This window comes from Mustela erminea, chromosome 10 (assembly GCF_009829155.1).
Source record: "Mustela erminea isolate mMusErm1 chromosome 10, mMusErm1.Pri, whole genome shotgun sequence".
Taxonomy (NCBI): domain Eukaryota; kingdom Metazoa; phylum Chordata; class Mammalia; order Carnivora; family Mustelidae; genus Mustela; species Mustela erminea.
This window is the reverse complement of record NC_045623.1, coordinates 92,081,461-92,104,263: the sequence shown is the minus strand read 5'-3', so window position 1 is coordinate 92,104,263 and position 22,803 is coordinate 92,081,461. Positions and strand designations below refer to the sequence as shown.

Here is a 22,803-nt window from a genome sequence, read left to right as displayed (position 1 = left end):
AAACATGCTCACAGTAGCCCAGTTATGGGTCACTGTCACCTCCATTCTAGAGAGGTAGAAATGGAGACTTGGAGATATTGAATGATTTGTCAAAAAAGATTTCATCTAACCAGGAACTAAGCCCAGCTTCCTCCTCCATAAGGTAAGAATAATTTTTCCAGCAACAGGGTGGTTAGGACAGTTGGATAATATTGAAGTTCCTGGCACATGGTAGTCATTTAGTAACTATTATACGATCGACAAATATTTATTGAGTACCTACTATGTGACCCGGGGCCACCCATCTCCAAAGTCCACGCTTTCCCACCATGCCCTGTTTCAAGAAACTGAGAGAGTAAAATAAATTTGGCTGTAGAGGAAGAGAAGGTCCTGGACTGGGGGAACAGAAGGCAGTCTCACCCCTGAATTGTTGGGAGCCTTGTCGGGGGTATAGGTGTTTTGGAGTACAAAGAGGGAGTACTGACCAGAAATTTGAGGATGCCTGGATCCTCTGACCCAGCTTTCCCATTACTCAGAAATTAAAGAAACTATTCAACGTAGGGGAAAAGCTCTAAGCATAGACACATACATAACAGCAGTGGCCACAGTGTGAGAAGTGTACGTGGCCTGAAGGTCCAAGAGCAGAGGCACCGTGCTGGGCCCAGCAGCCCAGTCTGGTGCAGGATCAGCCCTGGCCATGATAAACATGGAGACCATAAAGCCACATGGCCATGTTTTTTGGGGAAAAAAAAAAGTGAGTGAAAATAATACCTAAAAGTCACTATATATACCAGGTATAAATGGATCCATCTGGATAAAAATACGTGGGAACCCAGAAAAGTGGTAGCATTGTGGGTGGGGAAAATATTTCAAGTTCTCTAAACATTGTAAGATTGATTTTGTTTCAAATAAAATGTAGTTTTCCATTACAAATGTACTGAAAACAACATGGGGTATTAGCAAGAGAACGTATTAGCAAGATGCTCTTTGAATGATCATACCCAGTGGTGGCAAAGGTGGGGAGATACAGGTGCCTTGTAGAAGCAGGAGAATAAATGACCTCTCTGCTGAAGGGCAATTTGGTCCCAGATAGAAAAGAAACAAAACAAAACAAAAACCACTGAAATATTTTACATACTTTTGACTTGGCAATTTCAATTTAAGCAATTAATATAAGGAAATAATCTTGATTGTATACAAGCTGTGAGCTACAGGGATGTTTGTTGTCTGATTATATAGTGAGCAGTTTAAAACAACCTACATTTTCAATAAAAGGCCATTTGGTCCTTAACTTAACGGTACCACCATCCAATGGAATGCCGTACGTCTGTTTCAAAATGATATTCTTAGGAGGTTTTTTAATAACATGAAAAGATGTTCCCAATATATGGTTAAGTTAACAAAAGGCAAATGTCCAATTAGCAGCCTTTATAATATTGGTATACATCTCTCATAGTTTGTTTCTTTTTCTCTCATGAACGTGTAAATATGTATATATTTATACATATACAAATGTATTCTTTTTCCCTTCTACAGAGAGCTTAAAGCAATCACTTGATTATCAAATGCTGAAAAGCAGAAGCAAGGAGAAAAAGACACTTGTGCTCCCGAGTCTCAGAGAGAAGCAAGGATAACCGCTGGTGTCTTTACTTCTCGTCCTTTCCTGAGTGTGTTTGGAAGACAACGCGGTGTGGATCTCACAGTGCAATTCCCATTCTGAAACCCACATTTTTCAAGTGACATTTTAACCTTGGCCTTTCCCCTTAGCCTGATAGCCTTTTTTTTATTTTAAGGAAAAATAGAAAAGAGGACATTTGTGACACGCTTGGCAGGTGGAAACTAGAAAACCCAACCAGCAGATGTGTGACAGTGAACATTTTGCTCAGAGTTTAAGGTAGGCCAGTCCTGACCCTCTGCCCCTGAGGAAGGGGTCCCCAGAGCAGCTGGGCCAGGGCCAGAGACCCAGCAGGGGGTGTCAATTACAGTTCCACATCTGCACACTACCCCCCCTCCCCCCAAGGAGGAGAAGGAGCAACCAGAGTTATTTCCAACAGGTCAAAACGGATTGTTCATCGCAGATTCCCCAGGCAAGTTTTGGGTGGGGAGTGACTAAGGCACCAGGTATCAAGTGGGAAGGGCCCAGACTCCAATCCACCAGTGGGACCCTGGGTATCATTTTTGCCTGTACAATGGGGACGCATAATAGCAGTAGCTCACGCTTTCTGAGCACACGATTGTGTGCCAGCCACCATCTCCACAGGGTCTGGAGATCATTCGATGAGAAACGTAAAGCCTCTGGCACACAGTAGGAGTTTAGCACGCACTGGTACCCACCTCTCCCTGCCCTGCTCCAGGACCAGGGGCTGGGGACCCCTGAAGACCCTCCTGGAAGGAGCGGGTGCATGTGGCAGGCTGGGAAGGTGCCCACATCCCAGGGCTCACAGGCAGGGCCTCTGGCCAGACTCCCGGGGATGCTGGCTTTGCTCTGTATAAACAAACAAGGTGGGGCTTTGCCTCTGATGATGCAAGCCAGGGGAGTTTTAGCCTGGGTTTAGCCTCCTAATTAGGGCTGGTTTTGTTATTCAGCTTCAGACTGATCTTCTCAACTTTAATCTGGATTTGGTGAAATCCGACAGGCCTGCAATTTTATCCACACCCCGCCTCCAAGAGGTGTGACTGTGCAGGCAAACCCTCCCTGATCCTCCCCTCAGCTCTGGGGCTCAAGCTCCCTGCTGTGGGGACGGGAGATCTGCAGGACCCACTGGGGAAGGTCTGCTCTGACTAGGGCTCCCAGAGTGCCAATGGCGGCCCGGCCTGACCTCTCTGGAAACCTTTCACTGAGGCTGGAAGCGGGAAGCAGACTGAGAGAACAGGACAGAGCAACAGCTTTCCCAGTCCAGAGAGGAAAACACTTGCAGGCCAGCTCTTGGGGCCGTTTCAAAAGTCACTGTGGGCTTACTGGGGTAATAGTCTCCTCAGAGACACACCTCTGGGCCTAGGCCTGCCGTCCGTCCGCTGTGTGATGTGGGGCAGGTCACTACCACTCTCTGAGCCCCCTTTCCTCACCAGAAAAGCCCCACTGAGAGTACAAACCAAGGAAGACAGATGTGCAAGGACTGTGTGGAAAATTCTTAGCACGGAGTAGGCTCTGAGTAAACGGAGCTATTTTCCAGTGCTTTGTGACTAACTGACAAAGTGCCCTCTAGGCTCAGGAGGAAAGGAAGGGTCTGGACACTCAGTGTATTGAGTACACCCCTCCCCCGCACCCCCAGAGACTGTAGGGACACCTGGGGCACGGGGATGTGCACCCTTCTGTGGTGAGAAGCCACTTCCCCATCTGGCCATCCAGAGCAGAGGTGCCTGGTCATGAAAAGGGAGGCCAGTGAGGCTGCTTTGGGGCCATTTCCAGAACAGCCCTTGCTTCCTTAGCTTTCTCCTTTTTGTTCAACACCTGTTCAACATTCCCGCTTCCTCCAAAGCCGAACTCTTTCCAAAGAGACTCCCTGTGAAGCCATGGTGTCCCGCAGAGCAGATCTGGTACGTTAACCCTGAGGTCAAGGCCCTTGCCAGGTGGCTGGCTGCTTACCTGGGGCAGGTCCTGTTTCAGCGACACTGAAAAATCCTCTCTGGGTTTTGGACAGAAACCCGGCTTGGGCACAGACGTTGTTTCTCTGCTTGCAGTAAGAGACAGAGGTCTGGGGGGAGAACACAAGCACGAGTCCCTCAGAGAATGAACGGACGAGGGGGGAGACGGTCCCCCCAACTCTGCCTTCGCCATCACCCCAGCTGGAGAGGCCAAGGAGTCTGTGATCCCCAGCAGGTGTCTGGTCACCCTCCATGGCTCAGAGGACAGAGCCAGGAAGAGAGCCCGAAATCTGGCTGCCAGGCTGGCTGCCTACTCTACTTGAGGCAGTTGGGTGACAGCGGTCAGCAGACATCACCTACAGGACAGTGTCTTTTTCAAGCCTATACCACTGTAAATGCACACTGTTTTCCTTATTTTCTCTGTGACTTTTGTCCCTTTCAGGACATTGAGTCCTACATCTCCCCACCCTGATTCCTTACTGTTCAAACAGCCCTCCTATGAACGCATCCTATGAACGCAGGACTGGGGAGACACACAAGGTCATCGGGTAATTGAAGATGATGATCAGATCTGTAACACTCCCTTGTCTCGACTTTTCTGGACCGACCAGAAATTTAAAATTTTGACTGATCCACACAATATACAGCGTGTTTGGCGCTCTGAAAATAACAGGAGAGGAAAAAAAAAAAAAAGAAAAAGAACCCTGAGCTCATTCCTCTGCTATATTGAATCATAAATATTTTAAATACCAATTTGTAGTCAGTGCCCTGTATTCATTAGATAAAGATGCAATAAAAATCATAAAGGCAGTGACAGGGAATATTTACTGAACGAGTGAAACTATTTGCTGGGGCCAGGATGGTTTGATTTCTCTGAGATACTCTTTTGTCAAAAAAAAAAAAAAAAATGTTTCTCAAGAAATGCAGATGGCATTTTGATTTTGTGTTTACAAAGGGGGAGGAACTTAGCTTTTCCCAGGGTCCCGATGGCTAGAATGCATGCAGGGAGGGCAAACAAAAGCATCAGATGGGGCAGGCTAATTACTGGACAGAGGGACAGGAGCCAGGGTGCCGGGGAGGAAGTAATCACATGGTATTGGAGAAAAGGGATTCGCCTGGAGAGGTGGAGGATCCAGGTAAGCAAAGAAGAAAAGCCCTAAGAGACCTCGCCTGCAGTGTGGCTAACACGATTATCACACTTCTGCTTTTTGCCGGTTGACTTAACCATTGTTCTCCAGGTCAGAAAAAAAGCCTCCTGTAGACAAAACATGATTTCAGCCTTATTTCTCATCCAGACAGAAAAACAACTGAAAGAGGGAGCATTTTTGTATACTCTGAACGTGTGTCACTGGGAGATTTCACCATTAGACGAGGAAAACAGTCAGCTAGCTTGACTGGCCGGCTGGGGGAAAAAAAAAAAAATGAAGCAGTTTGCTATATCACCATGGAGGGGAAAAATCCAAGATAGAGCTGAGTAGAAAATGCACGAGTACTGTGAACAGCATAATCCTAATACGAGAGGTCAGGATGGGGGAGGAAGAGACTATGAAAGAAATTGCACCTGTTTTTGCTGGTGGTTTGCTTTAGAGGACAGAATTCTAAGAGAATTCTGCTTTTCTAGTTCATGGATCTCTAAAATACTTGACTATATTTAATGAAGAGCCTAAAATATTTTCACAGTCACATTAAAACAATAATCAACAAAAACCATACACTTAAAATTGATCTGTTGGCAGAAAGTCTGAGCTCTGACTTGGGAAAGGGTCTTTTCTAGATTAACTATATACCCCTGGGGTAATTCCTTCAACGTTGTAAGCATTTATTGCAAGTGTACCGTCTATCAGGACCTGTGTGGGGTGCTGGAGGTTTCAAACTGGGTGATGGAGCCCACAGTGGGGTTGTGGAGGCAGACGCATAGAATGCTAACTCCCTCTCTCAGGAATGGCAAAGGTGCAAGGGCCAAGAACATTACCCATTTCTTGGACCAGGCCTTGGCCTCTCTCCTGTTAGCATAACAGCCTCCTAACTGGTTTTTCAAAATCCACTCTTTACCCAAACTATGGTCCATTCTCCATAGGGCTTGCTGGAGGGAGTTTTTGTTTTTGTTTTTGTTTTTTTAAAGTACATCAGATGATGTCATCCCACAGAGAACCAAATGAAAGACCCCTCCCAGGGTCTTTAGGGTCCTGAATGAACTAGCTCCTGCCTATTTGGCTTCTCCTTTTCCCCTCTCCTCCTAGCTAATGCTACCCTAGCTACCTTCTTGTAGTCTCCAAAGGCTGTCCCAGGACCTTTGTACATGCTGATCCTCCAACTCTAGCTCTTCCTTCAGCTCTTAGGTCTCAGCCCTAGAGCCCTCTCTGACCACCCAGTCTAAAGTACATGATGCTGTCAACCCCCCCATATTCTCCACATATTCTATCTCTCAGACCCCAACTGTTCGTTTGCTTCAAAGCTGGCCACAGCTTGTAATTCTCTGGTTAGTCCATTTACTAGTTTTGTCTTGAGATCCCCGCTGGAATCTAAGCTGTATCCCTGGTCTAGCACAGGGCAGCCACAGATTCCACGAAGGGAGACCCAGCAGGGCTGGAACACAATGACGGATCACTCTCCAGCTGTATCCCTCAGCCGTCTACTTGTGCTCGCCGGTATGCAAACAGTCCCTTTAGCAGGATAACTGTGGGCAAATCCCTTCCCTTCCCTGAGCATCAGTTTCCTCCTCTGTAAATCGAAAGAAGACATCACTCACTTCAGGGATTCTTGTGATCATCAAACAAGATGAATACATCATGCTTAGAACAGTATATAGGCCTTGAAAAGTACTTTACCGTCCTCCTCATTATTATTTTCAGGCTCTGATTATCTCAGGGGAAGACTAGAGCTGTGCTGTCTAATAGGGTAGCCACTAGCTATCGAGTCCTAGAAACACGACTGGTCCACATTAAGATGTGCTGAAAGCATAAAACACACACTGGTGCATCTGGGTGGCTCAATGGGTTAAGCCTCTGCCTGCAGCTCAGGTCATGATCTCAGGGTCCTGGGATCAAGCCCCACAACAGGCTCTCTGCTCAGCGGGTACCTGCTTCCCCTGTCTCTCTGCCTGCCTCTCTGCCTACTTGTGATTTCTCTGCAAATAAATAAATAAAATTTTTAAAAAACCACATACTGGATTGTAAAGATAGGCGGAAAGAATGCAAAACATCAATTATTTTATTTATAATTACATGTATAACTATAATTAATAGTATAATTAATCTTTATATTGATGAGACATCGAAATAATATTTTGAATATCCTGGATTAAATAAATAAATATATTCTTAAAATTGATATCACCTGTTCCTTTTTACTTTCAAATGTGACTACTGGGAAGATTTAAAGATTTTATTTATTATTTCTGCGAGAGAGAGAGAGAGAGAGAGAGAAAGAGAGAAAGAGAGAGAGAGAGAATGAGCATGAGCAGGGGGAGGGGGTGAGGGAGAAACAAACTCCCCACGGAGCAGGGAGCCTGATACGGGACTTGATCTAGGACCCCAGGATCATAACCCCAGCCGAAGCCAGATCTTTAATGGACTGAGCCACCCAGGTGCCCAAGATTTAAATGATGTGTGTGGCTACCACTATATTTCTATTTGACAGTGCCAGCCTAGCAGGCACATACATTGTTCTGAGCACATTATAAGTGATTGGATCAATCACAGAAAGTTGTCAGGGTCTTTGTAGGCAGAAAAATAATATTACTTAAAGGTATTATTAAAAAAAAGGGGAGGCGCCTGGGTGGCTCAGTCAGTTAAGCCGCTACCTTCGGCTCAGGTCATGATCCCAGGGTCCTGGGATCGAGTCCCTCATCCGGTTCCTTACTTGACAGGGAGCCTGCTTCTGTCTCCACCTCTGCCTGCCACTCTGCCTGCTTGTGTGTGCACGCATGCTCTCTTTCTTTCTGACAAATTAATTAATTAGTTAATTTAAAAAAAAAAAGAAAAAGGAAATAAAAAATGAAGTACTCTGAAACCAAAATATCTGAGACCATATATGACAATATGTCATAATCATGTTAATACTTTATACGCAATTCACTTCTTATGTATTTTGCAGTCAAATGCTCTACCACTGAGCTATCCCCCCTTTTTCTTGTATTTTGGAGTGTTCCCTCATTTACTGTCTCATTGGTTCTTATAATAACCCTGTAGGGTGAGTATAATTGATTCCATTTTACAATTGAGACTCAAGAGGTAATATGACTTCCCTAAAGCCAGTTCTGCCGATCTCCATGGATGGTGGGGTCCTTATGCGCCAAGGCCTGGGCTAAGCACTCGGCTCAGATGACCCAATTTAACATTTGCATGAACTTTATGAAGTAGACACATTTCCCTATTTTGCAGATGAATAACTTGATTGCTGAAAGCTGAAGGGACATGCCCAGATCCACACAGTCAGAAAGGGGCAGCGTCCACTTGAACCTGACTCCGTCTCTTAACCATTAATCCCACCATTCTGTTTCCATGACTACAAAGTGATTGTAAGTAGCAGAACATTACTGCTAAAAACCCAATTTCTGATATGGAAATATGGAAGCTTATTTTCCCTATAAAATCCTAAGAAGTAAATGGATAGTGACTGCAGATAATGTGGGAAATAATAATTGTTACAGATGAGACTATGTCCCAGAAAGTCTCTGTAGCAGGAGTAATTATAGTATTTTCCGGGGCGAGGTCTTCCCACTGCTTCCCACTGACCTCCGTGTTGCTCACATTTTTCTCTGGGTTCTGTAAATTCCCCATAAAACCGTGTGCAGCCTTCTGCACCCGCTGGGCAGTCAACAAACACTAACTGGTTTGTCAATTGCATTGGAACGCTATTTCCCAAAGCATCCGCCGCCTTCGTTTATTTTAGTAAAGAGTTCATCCAGTATAGATTTAACAAGCGCATGCAATGTTCTTACATTGTACTGGTTTGGTGCAGGAGTTTCAAATTTGAGGACTTTTGCAAAGCTTGGCAACTGGAACATGCTGGAACAGGAATTACTGAAGTCTTTCTTCGAGACAAGACATGATGGGATAGTGTATGTGTTCGCTGCAGGGTATTTAGAAATAATGGTGTCCAACCGGGCGCGCTGCAAGGACAAAACCAAAGTAATCAGCACTCTCATATAATCTCTGGGCTCCGCAGGACAGATGTCAAAGAATGGTGGCCAGCACTAGGTCTAAAAGCATTGTGTGAGGGCTGAAACTCCTACAGGTAGCAATGATAAACTGACCTCAGGCTTTGAGGATTTGCTCTTGGAGAAGGCAAGTTCTGACCTGTTCTGACTTCTGTAAACTAACTCAAATTATTCATCTAATATCTGGGACTTGGCAAAAATGATTTTGCCATAAATGCTTTGCCACCCAATCCCGTTTCAAGCCACTTACCCTTGACTCATCAACTGTTGGGTAATTTATATGATGGGAAGCTTTAAACTTTCTTCCTCCAGCCAAGGCTTTCCCTCTGAGTAAAACCTCACGTCTTGTTTCTAAGATTAAGTAATCTGAATTGCTTAAATAACAAGTTTGCTTCGAATGTCTTAAAGGTACAAGGGTCGAGAGGGGTTGCTGTCCAACCACGCCTCCTACCCTCCACCTAATTGCTGATTTCTTTTTCTTTTTAGGTTTGCTTATTTATTTGAGAGAGAGAGAGAGAGAGAGAGCATGAGCAGGGGGAGGGGCAGAGGGTGACTGAGCAGGGAGCCGGATGCGGGGTCTCTATCCCAGGACCCGGGGATCATGACCCGAGCTGAAGGCAGACACCTATCGACTGAGCCACCCAGGCACCCCCTAATTGCTGATTGCATAGAACCCTGCAATATTTTTTTTTTCTCTTTCAGTAGAACCAATCCTACTCCTTCCAGGAAGTCATCATAAACTATTTTCAGATTAAAAAAAATAATAATAAAGCAAGCAGAATCAATGTTTACCAAATGAAAAGGGGCAAAAGCCATAGAAACTAGGTGATAACATCGCTTTACCCTAGGATAGTATGGCAAGTATTGGAGCCTGATAAAACAGACAAACAAAAAATTCTCATTATTTTATGGCTAAAAGCTTGAGAACACCTCGGCTGGCTAGGGGTCAGTAACTACACAAACACAGAAAGTGGATGAGGCTGTGAAGAGGCATGGACCCTCCCTCCCACCAGCTCCTCACCCTGAGTTTCGTGGCAGTGGTTCTCAACGTCTAGTCTATGGAGCACCGATTATATACGGGTGGACGAGCTCCCGGGGGCAAACACGTTCTTGTCCAGAGTCTCAGCTGTTCAGAGTCTAACCTGGATTCAAGTCCCAGTCAGCCTTCTCTAATGGTCAGGATTCACTCGTGCTCCCAGAAGGAAGGTTACCCCAGCCCTCTTAGCTCTTTGCATTTTGGGCAATACTAGTTAATGGAATAGTTAATGGAATGCTTTCCATGAGCTGTTGCGTTTCATTTTCTTGAAAACCCTGGGGAGTGGATATTATGATTATCCCCACTTTATGGATAGGACACTGGGCTTTGTCTGCCATTTGATGGGTGGAACCAACATTGTCACCAATCTGTCTCCACTACATGATATAGATTAGATATCTCATTCTAAAGGGAAGAAGTCAAAAAGAATAAAGCAATACATATTTCATTTACAGGATGGGCAGCTGATGAATGACAGCTGATGAATGTTCTAGTTCAAGGGGAATCATCACCCGCTCTCTCCTCTGCCCAGTAAGATAGGCACATTTTCCCCTTTCACTTCCATAGAGGAAAGCTGGTAAAGGATGTTAAATTCTGGTAAAGGCTGGTAGGGTGAAACCACCCCTCAGGGGTCCCATTTGTAGCGTGTCTATCCTGACTCACCCAACAGATGAGGCTAGCACGCTTTTCAAAAACACTATTTCCCGACGGGTTCCTTGACATACGAGTTTTATAAGATAGGTTAGTGTTAGTGATGGCAGCAGCAGGGAGAGAGCCCCAGAACCAAATAAACTTAAGAAGCCTCATACTGTGTTCCCACGTTGAAGGCTCACCATAAAGCCCACCGTGTTAAGTACCGTGAGAAGTCCTACCATAAACAAACCTAACTTCACTTACCCAGCCTTTCTGAAACTTACTAGATCATTACATCTTTTTGGCTTAGAATACCTGTGAACATACTTGTAGGAAAAAATTGTTCTGTTTGTTCATTTGAAGCCAATTTTCATAAAGCATTATAATAGAATTTGTCTCAGAGTAATACTCATTCACACGACCTTGACTTTCTTTTCATTGCCGGGCCTGTGGGCTCCAATCTGGCCACATGCCGGCATTTGTGAACCTCTCTCCAGCACCTACTAATTTTCCCGGAACCACTCCCGCCATCATGCCAACAGAAAGGCCATGAAAGTCTCCTCCCATCAGCCTCATTTAACATCCTGTCAGCCTCATGAATAAACTGGAACAAAGATTTAAAATACATTAATGAAGCTCTTTAAATTATTCGGACTTAGCAAGATGACAGGTCCTCTCTGAAGGTTGGGTGTAGTGGTTCCAACAGTCATCAGGAAGTTTCTAGAATTTATGGATCCAAGAGTTTCTTGGTCAGCCTCACCTACAATCACACTCCTCCTGACTATACCTGTGTCAGTCAGGAAGATCTTCCTCCGAGGAGGTCTCCTTTTCCTACCCTCAGAGTCCTCAGATCCAGAAATGGAGGAGGTGTCAAAGGTGAAAGTCACTAAGGGGATGGGCAGGGGGCATGAAATTCACATCAGAGCAGAAAGGAAATAGCTAAGATGTGGGGTCTCCTAACAGATTTCCATGGGCCACTGCAAACTGGTTACAGGAATCTAAATATCTATAAATATAAATTCTCATCCATCAAAGCAGGGACAGGAAGCCTGCACAACTCCATGTCTGCTTTCTTTTGGGTCTGGTCTGAATTTTTTAAAGACCTGACGGGCCTGACTAAGTTCTGTAAAACTCGGACCCTCCCCTGGGCCTCTTCTGCTCTTCAGCCTCGTCGTTTGGAAAGTTATTGTGCACAAAGCCTAGCAGGGAATTGGTCGTGTGCTCTCATTCGATCCCTTCTTTGGCACCAAGCAGGAGTGGACTGTGCCACTCTACGGCCAAGAATTTCTCGGAGACAAAACCTAGGAGGTGTGGGAGGTCTTGTTGGTGACTCAGGTGGTAACACTCATAATATTTAACATGTTTACAATACTCCGCAGTTTCAAAGAGCATTTCGCTCATTGCAATTTGCCCAGCGCCTCCAGGGAGTCTCCACTTTTATGAGGTAACCAGGACACAGGAGGGTGACGTGCTCGAGGCCACATCGAGAATCCTCAGCTGAGTCAGGCTCAGGTCTGAAGTCTTGTCTCCTGAGCCAAGACTTCGTGAGATGGCACTTCTGTTGCCGATTGCTTTCAGGTCCCTTCATCTGCAGGGTTTGGGGCAGGAAAGGAGGCAGAGGCATGGTTCACTGGGGCCACGGGTAACTTCCACATCTCCGCTGATAGGGAGCTAACTTTAAAGTCAGCTCTGCCAAAGTCAAATTCCAGTAAGTGGCTGCCTTCAGCGTGTCTTAAATGGACCCTTTGTGTGGTGCTTTGTTTTGTTTTGAAATCGGTTCCAGTGTCAGGCATTATAATACATCTTTGCAAGAGATTGTTGTAATTTTTAAAGGGACAGAAGGCATATGTGTTTTGTTGATGCTAGTTTGGGTTTGCTTCCTTTTTTCACTTTTCTACCTCAGCTAATTTTACCCCAGTTTGACCCTTTTCCCTCACTATATCTCTTCTTCTTGCCAATTTATAGATACTCAAATTAAGAACAAAAGAAAAAAAATCCTTGCCCAGGTCTGGTCAGGGACATCAGCACTTCATATAGATCCTTGATTCTTAGAGCCATCCACAAAGATAAAGACCCACATCTTACAAAGAAGGGGAGGAAGATCACTCCATTTCAGCCTGCTGCCTGCTTTCTTTTCGCTCCCGGCAGACTTCTCAATAATTTGAATAGCCCAATTAGACCAAGTGGTGTAAAACACCCTGTTAGGGTAAAATCTTTTCCCTGGTGCCTAGAAATCTCAGGAAAACATCCACTTAGTCCATCCCACAATGACAAAGTTGATGTGGACGATCAGGTTCTGAATATCCCTCTAGCCTCTCTTCTCTCTCTGGCCATGTGGAGCAGTGAGGGGGGAAATTACTTAAAGACACAGGCTCTAATTTACCTGCATGACACCTGAGGCAACAGTTACTCTCCTAATTAGAACCAGAGTCTTTGGAGAGAAGGGACCAGCGGTCCAACACGTGTTTACGCAATGGACGAAGGAAAGTGCTGATCTGCTAATGGCCTTACTCGGGAAAGAGGTTCTCACCATAGAGGGAAAAGTGCACGTCCCTTTCTTAGACAACGAGGCACTGTTGAACACTGGAGATTGGTGAATGACGTCGTAGAATCCCGGACCTGGGATGCTATCCTGAAAGGAAGAGAATGGGGTGTCATAAGGGTACATTCATTTCCACTGGGCTTTTCTGCAAGCTTCATATCCATTAATGCTTGGCCTCACTGTCATCCTCTGGCACAGGCATCACTACCATTTGGTGGAAAGCTGGCTCCACCATTTCCTAGCCTGCCCGCTCACTGTCTCAGTTACCAAGTGCTGGAGGTTGGAATTCCAGCCTGGGTCTGGGACCCCCAGCCTGGGTCTGGTTCGCTGCACCATGCCTTCCTGCGTTCCAGAAGAATGCTGTTGTTTTTTTTTTTTTTCATGCCGTTAGAGAAACGAGCATAAGATGGGCTGCTCGGTGTGGCTGATACGCAAGTCAGTGTGTGCCGATTGGGGAAGGCAAGCCCAAGGTGAGGGAATGATGACTGATTTCACATTAACCGCACCCACCTGACTCAGCTTCCTCCTCAGCCTTTCAGAAGGAGAAATCAGGGAGTGTTTCTGTTTATAAAGCAAAATGAAACAAAAACAACCTTCATCCCAAACAAGACCGTGTCTAATTCGCAAACAAAAAGAGAGACAGGTTCGGAAGCTCAGATTCTAAATGATGCAGGTATGATAGAGACGAGTAAGCAGAAGCTGGATTTCTAAGCTCATTTCTGCTTTTGCAGTTAATTGAACTTGCATCTCATTTCCCATGCTAGTTACCAGGGGGAAGTATTATGTTGACAGAAGTTGGCCAAGCAAGTGCCACGAAAGGATACGAATGTTCTACTGTCCTGAGAGTTTACTGGGTGCCAACTTGATGGTACGAGCTTTTCAAAAGTTGCTTCGTTTAGTCCTCTGAGAGGAAGGGGCTACTGTCTCCATTTTACAGATGGAGACACTGAGGCAAGTGGAGATGAATTTGCCCAATATCCCCCTGCTACAAGTGTTAAGGACTTGAAGAACACAAAGTCTCTGCAGTTTCTCCAACCTCCGCCCCCAAGGCTCATCCTGCCTCCACCGTCCCTACTCCCTTTCTCAGGGCAGAAAGAAAGCCTGAAGTGCCACTAGGGCCTTCCAGGACTTTCCAGTCTGGCCTGAGAAGTATCTGATTATGCTTTAATATATGAGACAGAACCACCAGTGAGATTAACAGGTTCCTCTGTGCTGAATTTTAACTGTCGTGAACCCTTGGAGCATCGCTCGAAGACAGTGGGTGCAGGGCACTGATTCCCACTTTGTAGGTGATGATGATCTCAGGTGCGCAGAGTGGGGGCTGATCACCAGGGAGAATGGGGCAGACCATGAGACGGGAGGCAGAACCTGGTGCACCAGTGCCCTAGGCCAAGTTCAGAAGATATTGACACGTGGGAGCAGATTCAAGGAGCTCCAGGGAAACAAGGAAGAGATTTTTCTAGGGGGCTGTTCATGGGGCTAGCATTTATTTATTGAGTGGCTGCTCACTGTGTGCCAGCCACTGTTCTGAGTGCTTTACACGCAGCAACTCATTTCATTCCCCATTTTAATTCATTAATTAATTATTTTGAAGCTTTTATTTATTTGACAGCAAGAGAGAGAGAGCACAAGCAGGAGAAGTGAGCGGGAGAGGGAGAAGCAGGCTCTCTGCTAAGGGTGGGACCAGACGTGGGACTCCATCCCAGGACCCTGAGATCATGACCTGAGCTGAAGGCAGACACCTAACCCTCTGAGCCACCCAGGTGCCCCTTAACCCCCATTTTAAAGATGGGAAGAAAGAGCCAAAAGAGTTAGGGCCCAAGGTCACATGGCTAGTAACTGTTAGGGCCAGAATTTGAACCTAGGTGGTCTTAGTACAAAGTCTACTCTTTTTTTTTTAATTGACATATAACTGACACATAACATTATACTTATATATTTTTTTTAATTTTTTTAATTGACATATAACTGACACATAACATTATATTAGTTTTATGTATACGGCATGATTCAATATTTGTACACGCTGGGAAGTGATCACTACAGTAAATCACGTTAACATCTATTGCCATATACAGTTGCAAAATTTTTGTCTTCTGATGAGAACTTTAAAGATCTACTCTCTTAGCAACTCCCAAAATGCAATTCAGTTTCGCTAACTGGGGTCGCCATGCTATATATCACATCCCCCTGACTTATCTATTTGATGATTAGAACTTTCTACCTTCTGACTCCCTTCACCTATTTTGTCTACCCCCATCAAACATAGAATCCACTCTTACTCACTAAACCAAACTGACTTTCAAATGAGAATGTGTAGGATAAAAAGGAAAAAAAGAAATCCCAGAGGCTTTTTTGTTTTTAAGATATAATTTATTTATATGTCAGAGAGAGAGCACAAGCAGGCAGAGCTGCAGACAGAGGTAGAGAGAGAAGCAGGCTCCCCGCCGAGCAAGAAGCCCTATGCAGGACTCAATCCCAGAACCCTGGGATTACGACCTGAGCCGAAGGCAGCAGCTTAACCCACTGAGCCACCCAGGTGCCCCCACCCCCAGACTTTTGAATCAGGAAATTTTAGTCTCAATGCTACAACTAGCTAAGTGACCCGAAGCAAGTCACATCACGGGGCCTCAGTTTCCTCATTTGTAAATTAGAGACGTCAGACTCAATGCCTTTGGGTGCTTCTTAGTTTCGAGAGCCCCTAAATCAATGAGGAGCTGAAGCAGGGCATGTCACTGTGACTCTTCCAGGTTTAAGCAGCGAACAAGGAAGACGTGCAACTCTGGCTTTCGGTCCCCCTGCCACCCTCAACACCTCCATCTGTTCACACACATTTTCTGGGCACCCACATGACATGTCTAAGGAGACAGAGTTTTCTCCTAAAATTCAAGACACACGAAGCTGCTCCCTCCCACCTTGCCCAGTTAAATCTGAATTTCAGCTAAATAACCAAAAGCTATCTTAGTGTAAGTATATCCCATGCAGTATTTGGGACATACTTATACTAAAATAGTTGGTTGTCATTTATCCGAAATCCTTGATTACGTTTTATTCTGCTGTGTTGCAAACTGCTTTGAGTCCAGGCCAAATACGAAGAGGGCTGTCACATTACAGCCTGGAGGGAGAGAGGGCTGCCTTTTGGCCCTTAAGGAATCTCTGAGAAGAGTCATCTAGGCAGCAGTAGGCTAGAGCTGGCAGCTCAAGAGGGTGATGGTTAGAATGTCAGAGATCTTTCTCGTGGTAGCTTGAAAGCAGGGTGGAAATATTTACTCCCCAGAAACTGGCGAATGCTATAAATTAGAACTTTCCTTCACAGAGGGGAGAGCTGGTTTACCAGCATACCGTTATCTTCGCAGGACAGGCAGGTAGGTTTCTAAGCTCCTCAGAGGGAAACCTCCAACAGCAGGGCCTTCAGGCCTTTCTCCCCTGAATACTAGGAGGGCTGGTGAGTGGCCAGCTGGGAGGGTCATAAATATCCAGGATGTTTCACTTCCAGGATAACAGTTCTTGGGTGAGTTTAGACTTCTCAGAGTGCATTTCTGAAACAAGAATCCAGGTTGCCATTGGGGTAATCTAAGCCAACTTCCATTTCTCAGCGAAGACCACCCCAGTGGGCAAAAAACAGATTAATGTACAAAGCATAAATGGGTGTGGGGAGGGAGAAAGGAAAAGAATGAGCTCGACCACCTGCCCGCCCTGTGCGGAGTGGCCGAGGAGGTACTGCTGTCTCCCAGGCCTGCCCCACAGCGTGAGGATTAAATGAGTTGATACACAGAGGGGTGAGAGCCAGTGTGTGGCCACTAGTGGAGCAGTGGAGCCAAACCTTCCCATGGGGGTTAAAGACCTTGAGAGTGGGACTGACCGGGGAGGACTGTCAGATATGCTCCCACCCCTTGACCCAACACACATCTGGGTGACATTTGATTGAAATGTACTTTGAGAGCCCTTCTGAAGGATTAGAATGCCAAACGGCAGCCCCTGCAGGTGCCAAGGGTAGGACAAAGGTCTCTCCCTTGACTTGATCCTGGGATAGGCTGGACAGGTAATGAGAAGGAAACAACAGGGAGGCGGTCATGTACCTCCCCCTCCCCCACCCAGATATAAAGCTTGAAGTCCCCCAGTTTGGAGCCTGTTACATAGCCTGAATTTTCTAGGGCTGAGTTCCTAAATTCTATCCAATCAGTATTTTTCAAATGAATGGTTTGTAAAACTGTTCCTTCAGTTGGGAAATGTAGTCTCTGTTGGATCCTTGGCTAAAGATCCTACTAGAGCTGCCTTTGACCCTTCAGAGATACTCCACCTTGCTTTGGTCTCTTTTGGGGGCTGGTGAGTTGGCATTTCTTAGGGGGGCACAAGATGAATGAAATCTAGGGGTCTGTGGAAGGGCTTTGAAGTATCTGACAGGAGGAGGACGTGTCTGAGTTGGAAGCAGAGCCTGGGGCTGCGGTTAATCCACTGGTGAAACCACACAGAGATTTTTGGGCTCTTGAGGGAATAATTTCCTTTTACAGAGGCCTCTAGTCTTAGGGTCTCAGGACAATGTGTCCATCAATCCTGTCGACTTCACGGAAGCCAGAAAGCTTTTACTCAGGTTGACACAACCAAAGGGATGAGGCCAGCACAGACTTCATGGTGGGATAACAGGCACCTGCCCCCAGGACACGTGTCCTCCCCGGACCTGAGGCCCCTCCTCTGTGAACCTGCAAGGCCGTGCATGTGGGTGTCAAGATCTGTGGTGTTCAGACTACGTCCCTGGTGTCCACCGCCTGGGAAAGAGGGCCGGAGTTGGCAGCAGCTTCGAGCAGCAGTGCGTCTTTACCTGGCCCACCGGTGGCTTTCACTATGAGACACTGTCACAGAAAGGGCCCTTCTGCTGAGCCCCAGGATTCCAGGTCACTGAAGCCTTTCTGGTCCAAACTGTCTCTCTCTGAGATGGGCCCCTTGTAAGATGCCCCTCGCCCTTCCTGCCTTCCCTCCCTCCCGGCCTCACCCCACATCTATTTCTGTCTGGCATCAAAGTTTCCGCCCCTCTGATCATGGCTGAAAAGGGAGAGAGAGGCAGAGAGCACCCTCCACGCAAGAAAGCCTCACTGTTTTGTTCAGAATGGGGGAGGGCTTCAGCAGTGAAGGGTCCCTGGGAGCCGTAAGGGAAAAAGCCGGAAAACGGGATGAGGTCTCTTGAGACTGTTTCTGAGCCACTCAGGTAAGTGTGGGGAAGCCAGGGTGGCAGGACGAGGCCACCAGACAGATGAAAACGGGCCGCAGCTGTTTGGCCACAGCTGGAAACACAGTCAGGCAAAAGCAGTCAAACCTGCATTTTTGAAGCCTTGGTTACTGTGGGTATGGTCTCCGAGAGCCACCTGCTTCTCTTTCAGAGCCTCCTCTGGCTCCAATCTGGTGTCCGCTTGTTAGCAGCCCCTTGAAATCCCTTGAGCAGCACATCAGCAAGAACTCAACTCAGCAGACCCGTATGAAAGGCTACTGCGGACCAGAGCTCAGGCAAAGCGGCAAGGGACTAGCACGGCCTGTTAGCAGCTCACATGTTCTGGAATGGGATGGAGGGACTCGACGTGCACACGCACTGCCATCAGACCAAGCAGAAGGCAGACAGGGGCACGGGAGCAGCTGTCAGAGCACAGAGGAGGGTGCCCCTCCTTCCGTCCCCAGGAGACACAAGGAACAGTGTCTGGGAACGAGGAGCTGTCTCCTGGGCCTGTCCTTGCTCTGCCTGAGCCTGGCCGTGCAAGACACCCAAGTCTCTGGGTCATTATGTCAAAAGCAGAGATGATGATGAGCCTCTGCTCACAGGGTGATTATGGGGAGTCTGGGTTAATAAATGAAAAGGTCATCAGGTGGTGCCTGGTGTGCCATCGGTGCCTGGCAAGTATTTGTTATTTCCAGGAACAGGGAGTGCAGACTCCTTAGGACAGCGTGCTGGTGACCCTGTGGGGAGTAGTCAGGCTTCCAGAGCAGAAGGGTCAGGCAGAGCCCGTTGTGGTTCAAACACGTAGCTGCGTGCACACTTGGGCTTATTATCCCCTTGAACATGGTGGTCCCAGCAAACTGAACTTCCTTTCACTTAAATCTCCTTGACATGTAAAACACCCCAGGTCCGATGCCTTGTCAAGTTAGGGAGTGAAACAGTATTCACTTTATACTGTTTCATCACAAATTAAACACAAGCCTGCTTACCATCTGGGAAGGTGGATTTACTGTCAGGCTACACATAAAACCAACATATATTTGTAAATGGTGGCCATCTAGAGACTACAGGGCCCTTTGCTACCAGCATTCATTCACCGGAGGCTGGAAGGGATGTCAGGTTTAGAATCATGGAACAGTAAGCCCCAGAGAGCCTAACTATTATAACATCCTTGCTCTCAATGGGCTGCGAAGACATTATCAGTGTTACATAGCCTGGAAAGCATGACCACCGTCCAGAGGCAAATGGGAAACAGGGAAGTGGAGGAAGAAAATGTCCTTCGGGCCCCTGGGCTCCACTCTGTCCCACATGAGGCATGTTTCTTCGTGCATGCGGAGTCCCCAGCACCTCCATAAATCATTGCAAAATGTGCAGGAAAGCAGACTTCATTTCTAGCAGCGCAAATTGCCAGTCACAATGCCGAGCTCTGGGAAGGATTCCTTGTGGCCAGGGCTCGGAGTTATATGGGGCATGTGAGCGGGGCCATGTTTCCCCACAAGGTTGGACTGATAAGGTAAGCGCGCATTTCACAAGACTCCGATTCTCTGTGTTAAAGATGTGTTAAATGGGTCACGGAACTAATGTGAGGATACAACCAAGTTATGAGATCAGGCACAGGGTGTGGACAATTAATGTTCTAAGAAGGGTGGTGAAACACCAGAGTTTTAAAATCTGTTTTTAATTTGTATTGCCTCACTAAATTATTGGGTGATGTTAAACAACATCTTTAACTTCTCAATGTCCGTGTCCCTCAAGAAAAATGAGAATAATGACCGTGGGACAAGAACATTTTTCCCCACTTTTTACAGCTTCAAAAGCCTAAAAAGTTATATAGCCCAAATCTTCCCTACGTTTCAGATGAGGAAACTGAAACTCAGAAATTCCAAGTGACCAGTCTAAAGGCACACAGCTCTTTAATGGGGCAGAAGGCAGGGACCCTGAATTATGGATCCCCATGCTCTTGCCACAAAATTATTTACATACTTATTTACAGAAGGCTTTCAAGTACTTAGAGTTTCCACATTGACAAACCAACATGGCCCCATTTGGAAAGTGCAAATCGAACTTCTGAGCAATTTCTTTTCTCTATTTAACGCTGCCTGTAGCTTTGGCTGGCCGCCATCTTGGTTCCTTCAACAGAAACTTTTCTGGAGGCCAATAGTAGCTGAAATGTTCACTCAAAACGCCAGCCCATTCAGTTTCTGGATTTGAGTCTTCAGAACCAGATCATGTAGAATGGCCCTGATGCTCCTTGCTTGACATCTTTCCCTCTCCTGAGTTTGGGGTGTTTTACTAAGGTCTATTCAGAAACATACTGCTGACTTTCATAAATCAAATGTGTGGCTTTGCAGGCCACAAAAGGGGGTGTGGTGGTGTGTGGAAAGAACATGAGGCTTTGGAGTGAGCTAGACCTGGGTCTGACGTCTAATTCTTTCCACGTTGATTCAGCAAATATTTATGTAGGGCCTCTTATGGGCCAAGCCCTGAGCTATATGACCTTGGGTGGGTCATTTAACTTTCCTAAGCCTCAATTTCCTCTCCTGTTAAATTAAGATAATAAACCCTTCCTTTCAACATTGTTCTGAGGATTAGAGATATGGTCTAAAAATGACTGCACACATAGTAGGCTTCAATCAATGATGGCTGCTATTATTTTTATTGGAATTGCAAGTGTTCTAGAGATGGACATTAGGTTATCACTGGCCTGACAAATGAGATACCACACAGAAGAGACAGACAGAGGGACAGAGGGACACACAAAACATATGAAACTAGAGGGAGAAGAGAGAAAACTCCTGAGCAAATACCTTATTTATCATCTTTGGGGAAGACTTTCAAGTAATTAAAAATGTGTGTGTGTGTGCATATGTGTGTGTGTGTATGCACATGTGCATACACACAAACTATATTCTTTACTATTTGCTTTCTTAGAATCCTAAAATGTTAAAACTTAAGGAACTTAAACATTCCGTCCTTTAGCATTCTTGTTTACAAAGCAGGAACAGGGGGGCGCCTGGGTGGCTCAGTGGGTTAAAGACTCAGGTCATGATCTCAGGGTCCTGGGATCGGGGATCGAGCCCCACATTGGGTTCTCTGCTCAGCGGGGAGCCTGCTTCCTCCTCTCTCTCTCTGCCTGCCTCTCTGCTACTTGTGATCTCTGTCTGTCAAATAAATAAATAAAATCTTAAAAACCAAAAAACAAAGCAGGAACAGGCCTATGGGTGAAGGGGCTTGCTGAGCAACCCCTGCCCTCCCCACCCCCCCGAGTCCTTCCTGACTCACTTGTCTTCAGAAGCTACATCTCCTCCTTCCCTCTCTACCATCTTGGCAAGGTTATAAGATCAAAAACACTTCCAGAATGCAGGAAACGGTAGCTGAAGAGGATGACTCCTTCAAAAGAAGGGTATTTTAAACATCTTGGTTAAATGAACGAGGGAATTTAAAAACTCTAAGGATGTCTGTGAGGGACTTCAGCTCCCCCACTGGTGAAGGAGGAGAAGGTTAGACCCTTGGGCCTTTAGCCAGTGAAATCCCAAGCTGCTTGAGGACCAGCATCCCAGCAGAGTTTTTCAGATCAAAGAGGAAAAGGGACATAGAAATATGTGGGAAAGAGGGTGAGGACAGAGGAAAAACAGGAACCATAATAATACTCCGTTAACGAGGGGGGCCTTCATCACAAAGGTAGCTTAAATTTTACTAGCATGTTATTTGAGGAAAACTTTGTTATTTCCTCTCCTGTCAGAGGGAGTGAAGCTGGGGGAGAGGGGAGAAAAAAGGATTTTCCTTTTTACTTCACATACCACCATTTTTGAATTTTGTATATATTTTTTTAAGATTTTATTTATTTATCAGAGAGAGAGAGGGAGAGAGAGCGAGCGAGCACAGGCAGACAGAATGGCAGGCACAGGCAGAGGCAGAAGCCGGCTTCCCGCTGAGCAAGGAGCCCGATGCGGGACTCGATCCCAGGACGCTGGGATCATGACCTGAGCCGAAGGCAGCTGCTTAACCAACTGAGCCACCCAGGCGTCCCTGAATTTTGTATTTTTATAATAAATTTTAAAATACAGTTCTTCTTAAAAGAAATTTGGGGGGGTTCTATGGGGCACCATAAATCCAGACGCTGCTGTTCTCCCTGAATCTAATCCCTTCCCAATTCTTTTAATTCCCTTCTTCCCAATTCCCAATCTAATACCTTCCCCATTCTTTTAATTCAGTCTGAGCCTACCTACAATTGGAGAAGAGGCTGTGGCTCCTTGGGTGACACCGCCCTCTACTGGTCCTAGGGGCAACTGCGCTAGCCCGACTTGCGAGCCTGTTCCCCGAGGCTCAAACCCAGACTTAAAAGTGTGTCATTACCTTTTTATAATAAAATCTCTTGGCTTGACTATTGAATCCCTTTTTTTCTGATTCTGGAATTGTTAAATTCCGGCTTTTAAAAGGAATGGAGGATTGTGTTGGATATGCAGCAGTAAAACCTAAACAACAAAAACAAAATAAAATTTAGCATGGAGAATTGACAAATGTAGAAAACAAAGAGCACTTTAAAGTTTTATTTTGTTGTTTTTCCAAGATTATGTTTTTAAGTAATCACCACACACATCCTGGGGCTTGAATTCACAACCCCTAGATCGAGAGTCTCACGCTCCTCCCACTGAGCCAACCAG

General features: G+C 46.0%; 1 protein-coding gene across 4 annotated transcripts in view; it reads right to left on the bottom strand.

Annotated features, from left to right (window-relative positions):
- The window catches only part of STPG1 (sperm tail PG-rich repeat containing 1), a 49,965-nt gene that overhangs the window by 11,328 nt on the left and 15,834 nt on the right, over window positions 1-22,803 (bottom strand). For 2 of the 4 annotated variants that reach the window (XM_032301706.1, XM_032301705.1), the window contains exons 4-8: window positions 22,496-22,614; window positions 12,925-13,026; window positions 8,507-8,677; window positions 3,566-3,674; window positions 981-1,046 (exon numbers count right to left, since the gene is read on the bottom strand). In XM_032301706.1, coding sequence (XP_032157597.1) covers window positions 981-1,046; window positions 3,566-3,674; window positions 8,507-8,677; window positions 12,925-13,026; window positions 22,496-22,614 — 567 coding nt within the window. The remainder of the gene's footprint in view (window positions 1-980; window positions 1,047-3,565; window positions 3,675-8,506; window positions 8,678-12,924; window positions 13,027-22,495; window positions 22,615-22,803) is intronic. The other 2 variants (XM_032301707.1, XM_032301708.1) reach the window with 2 other exon arrangements.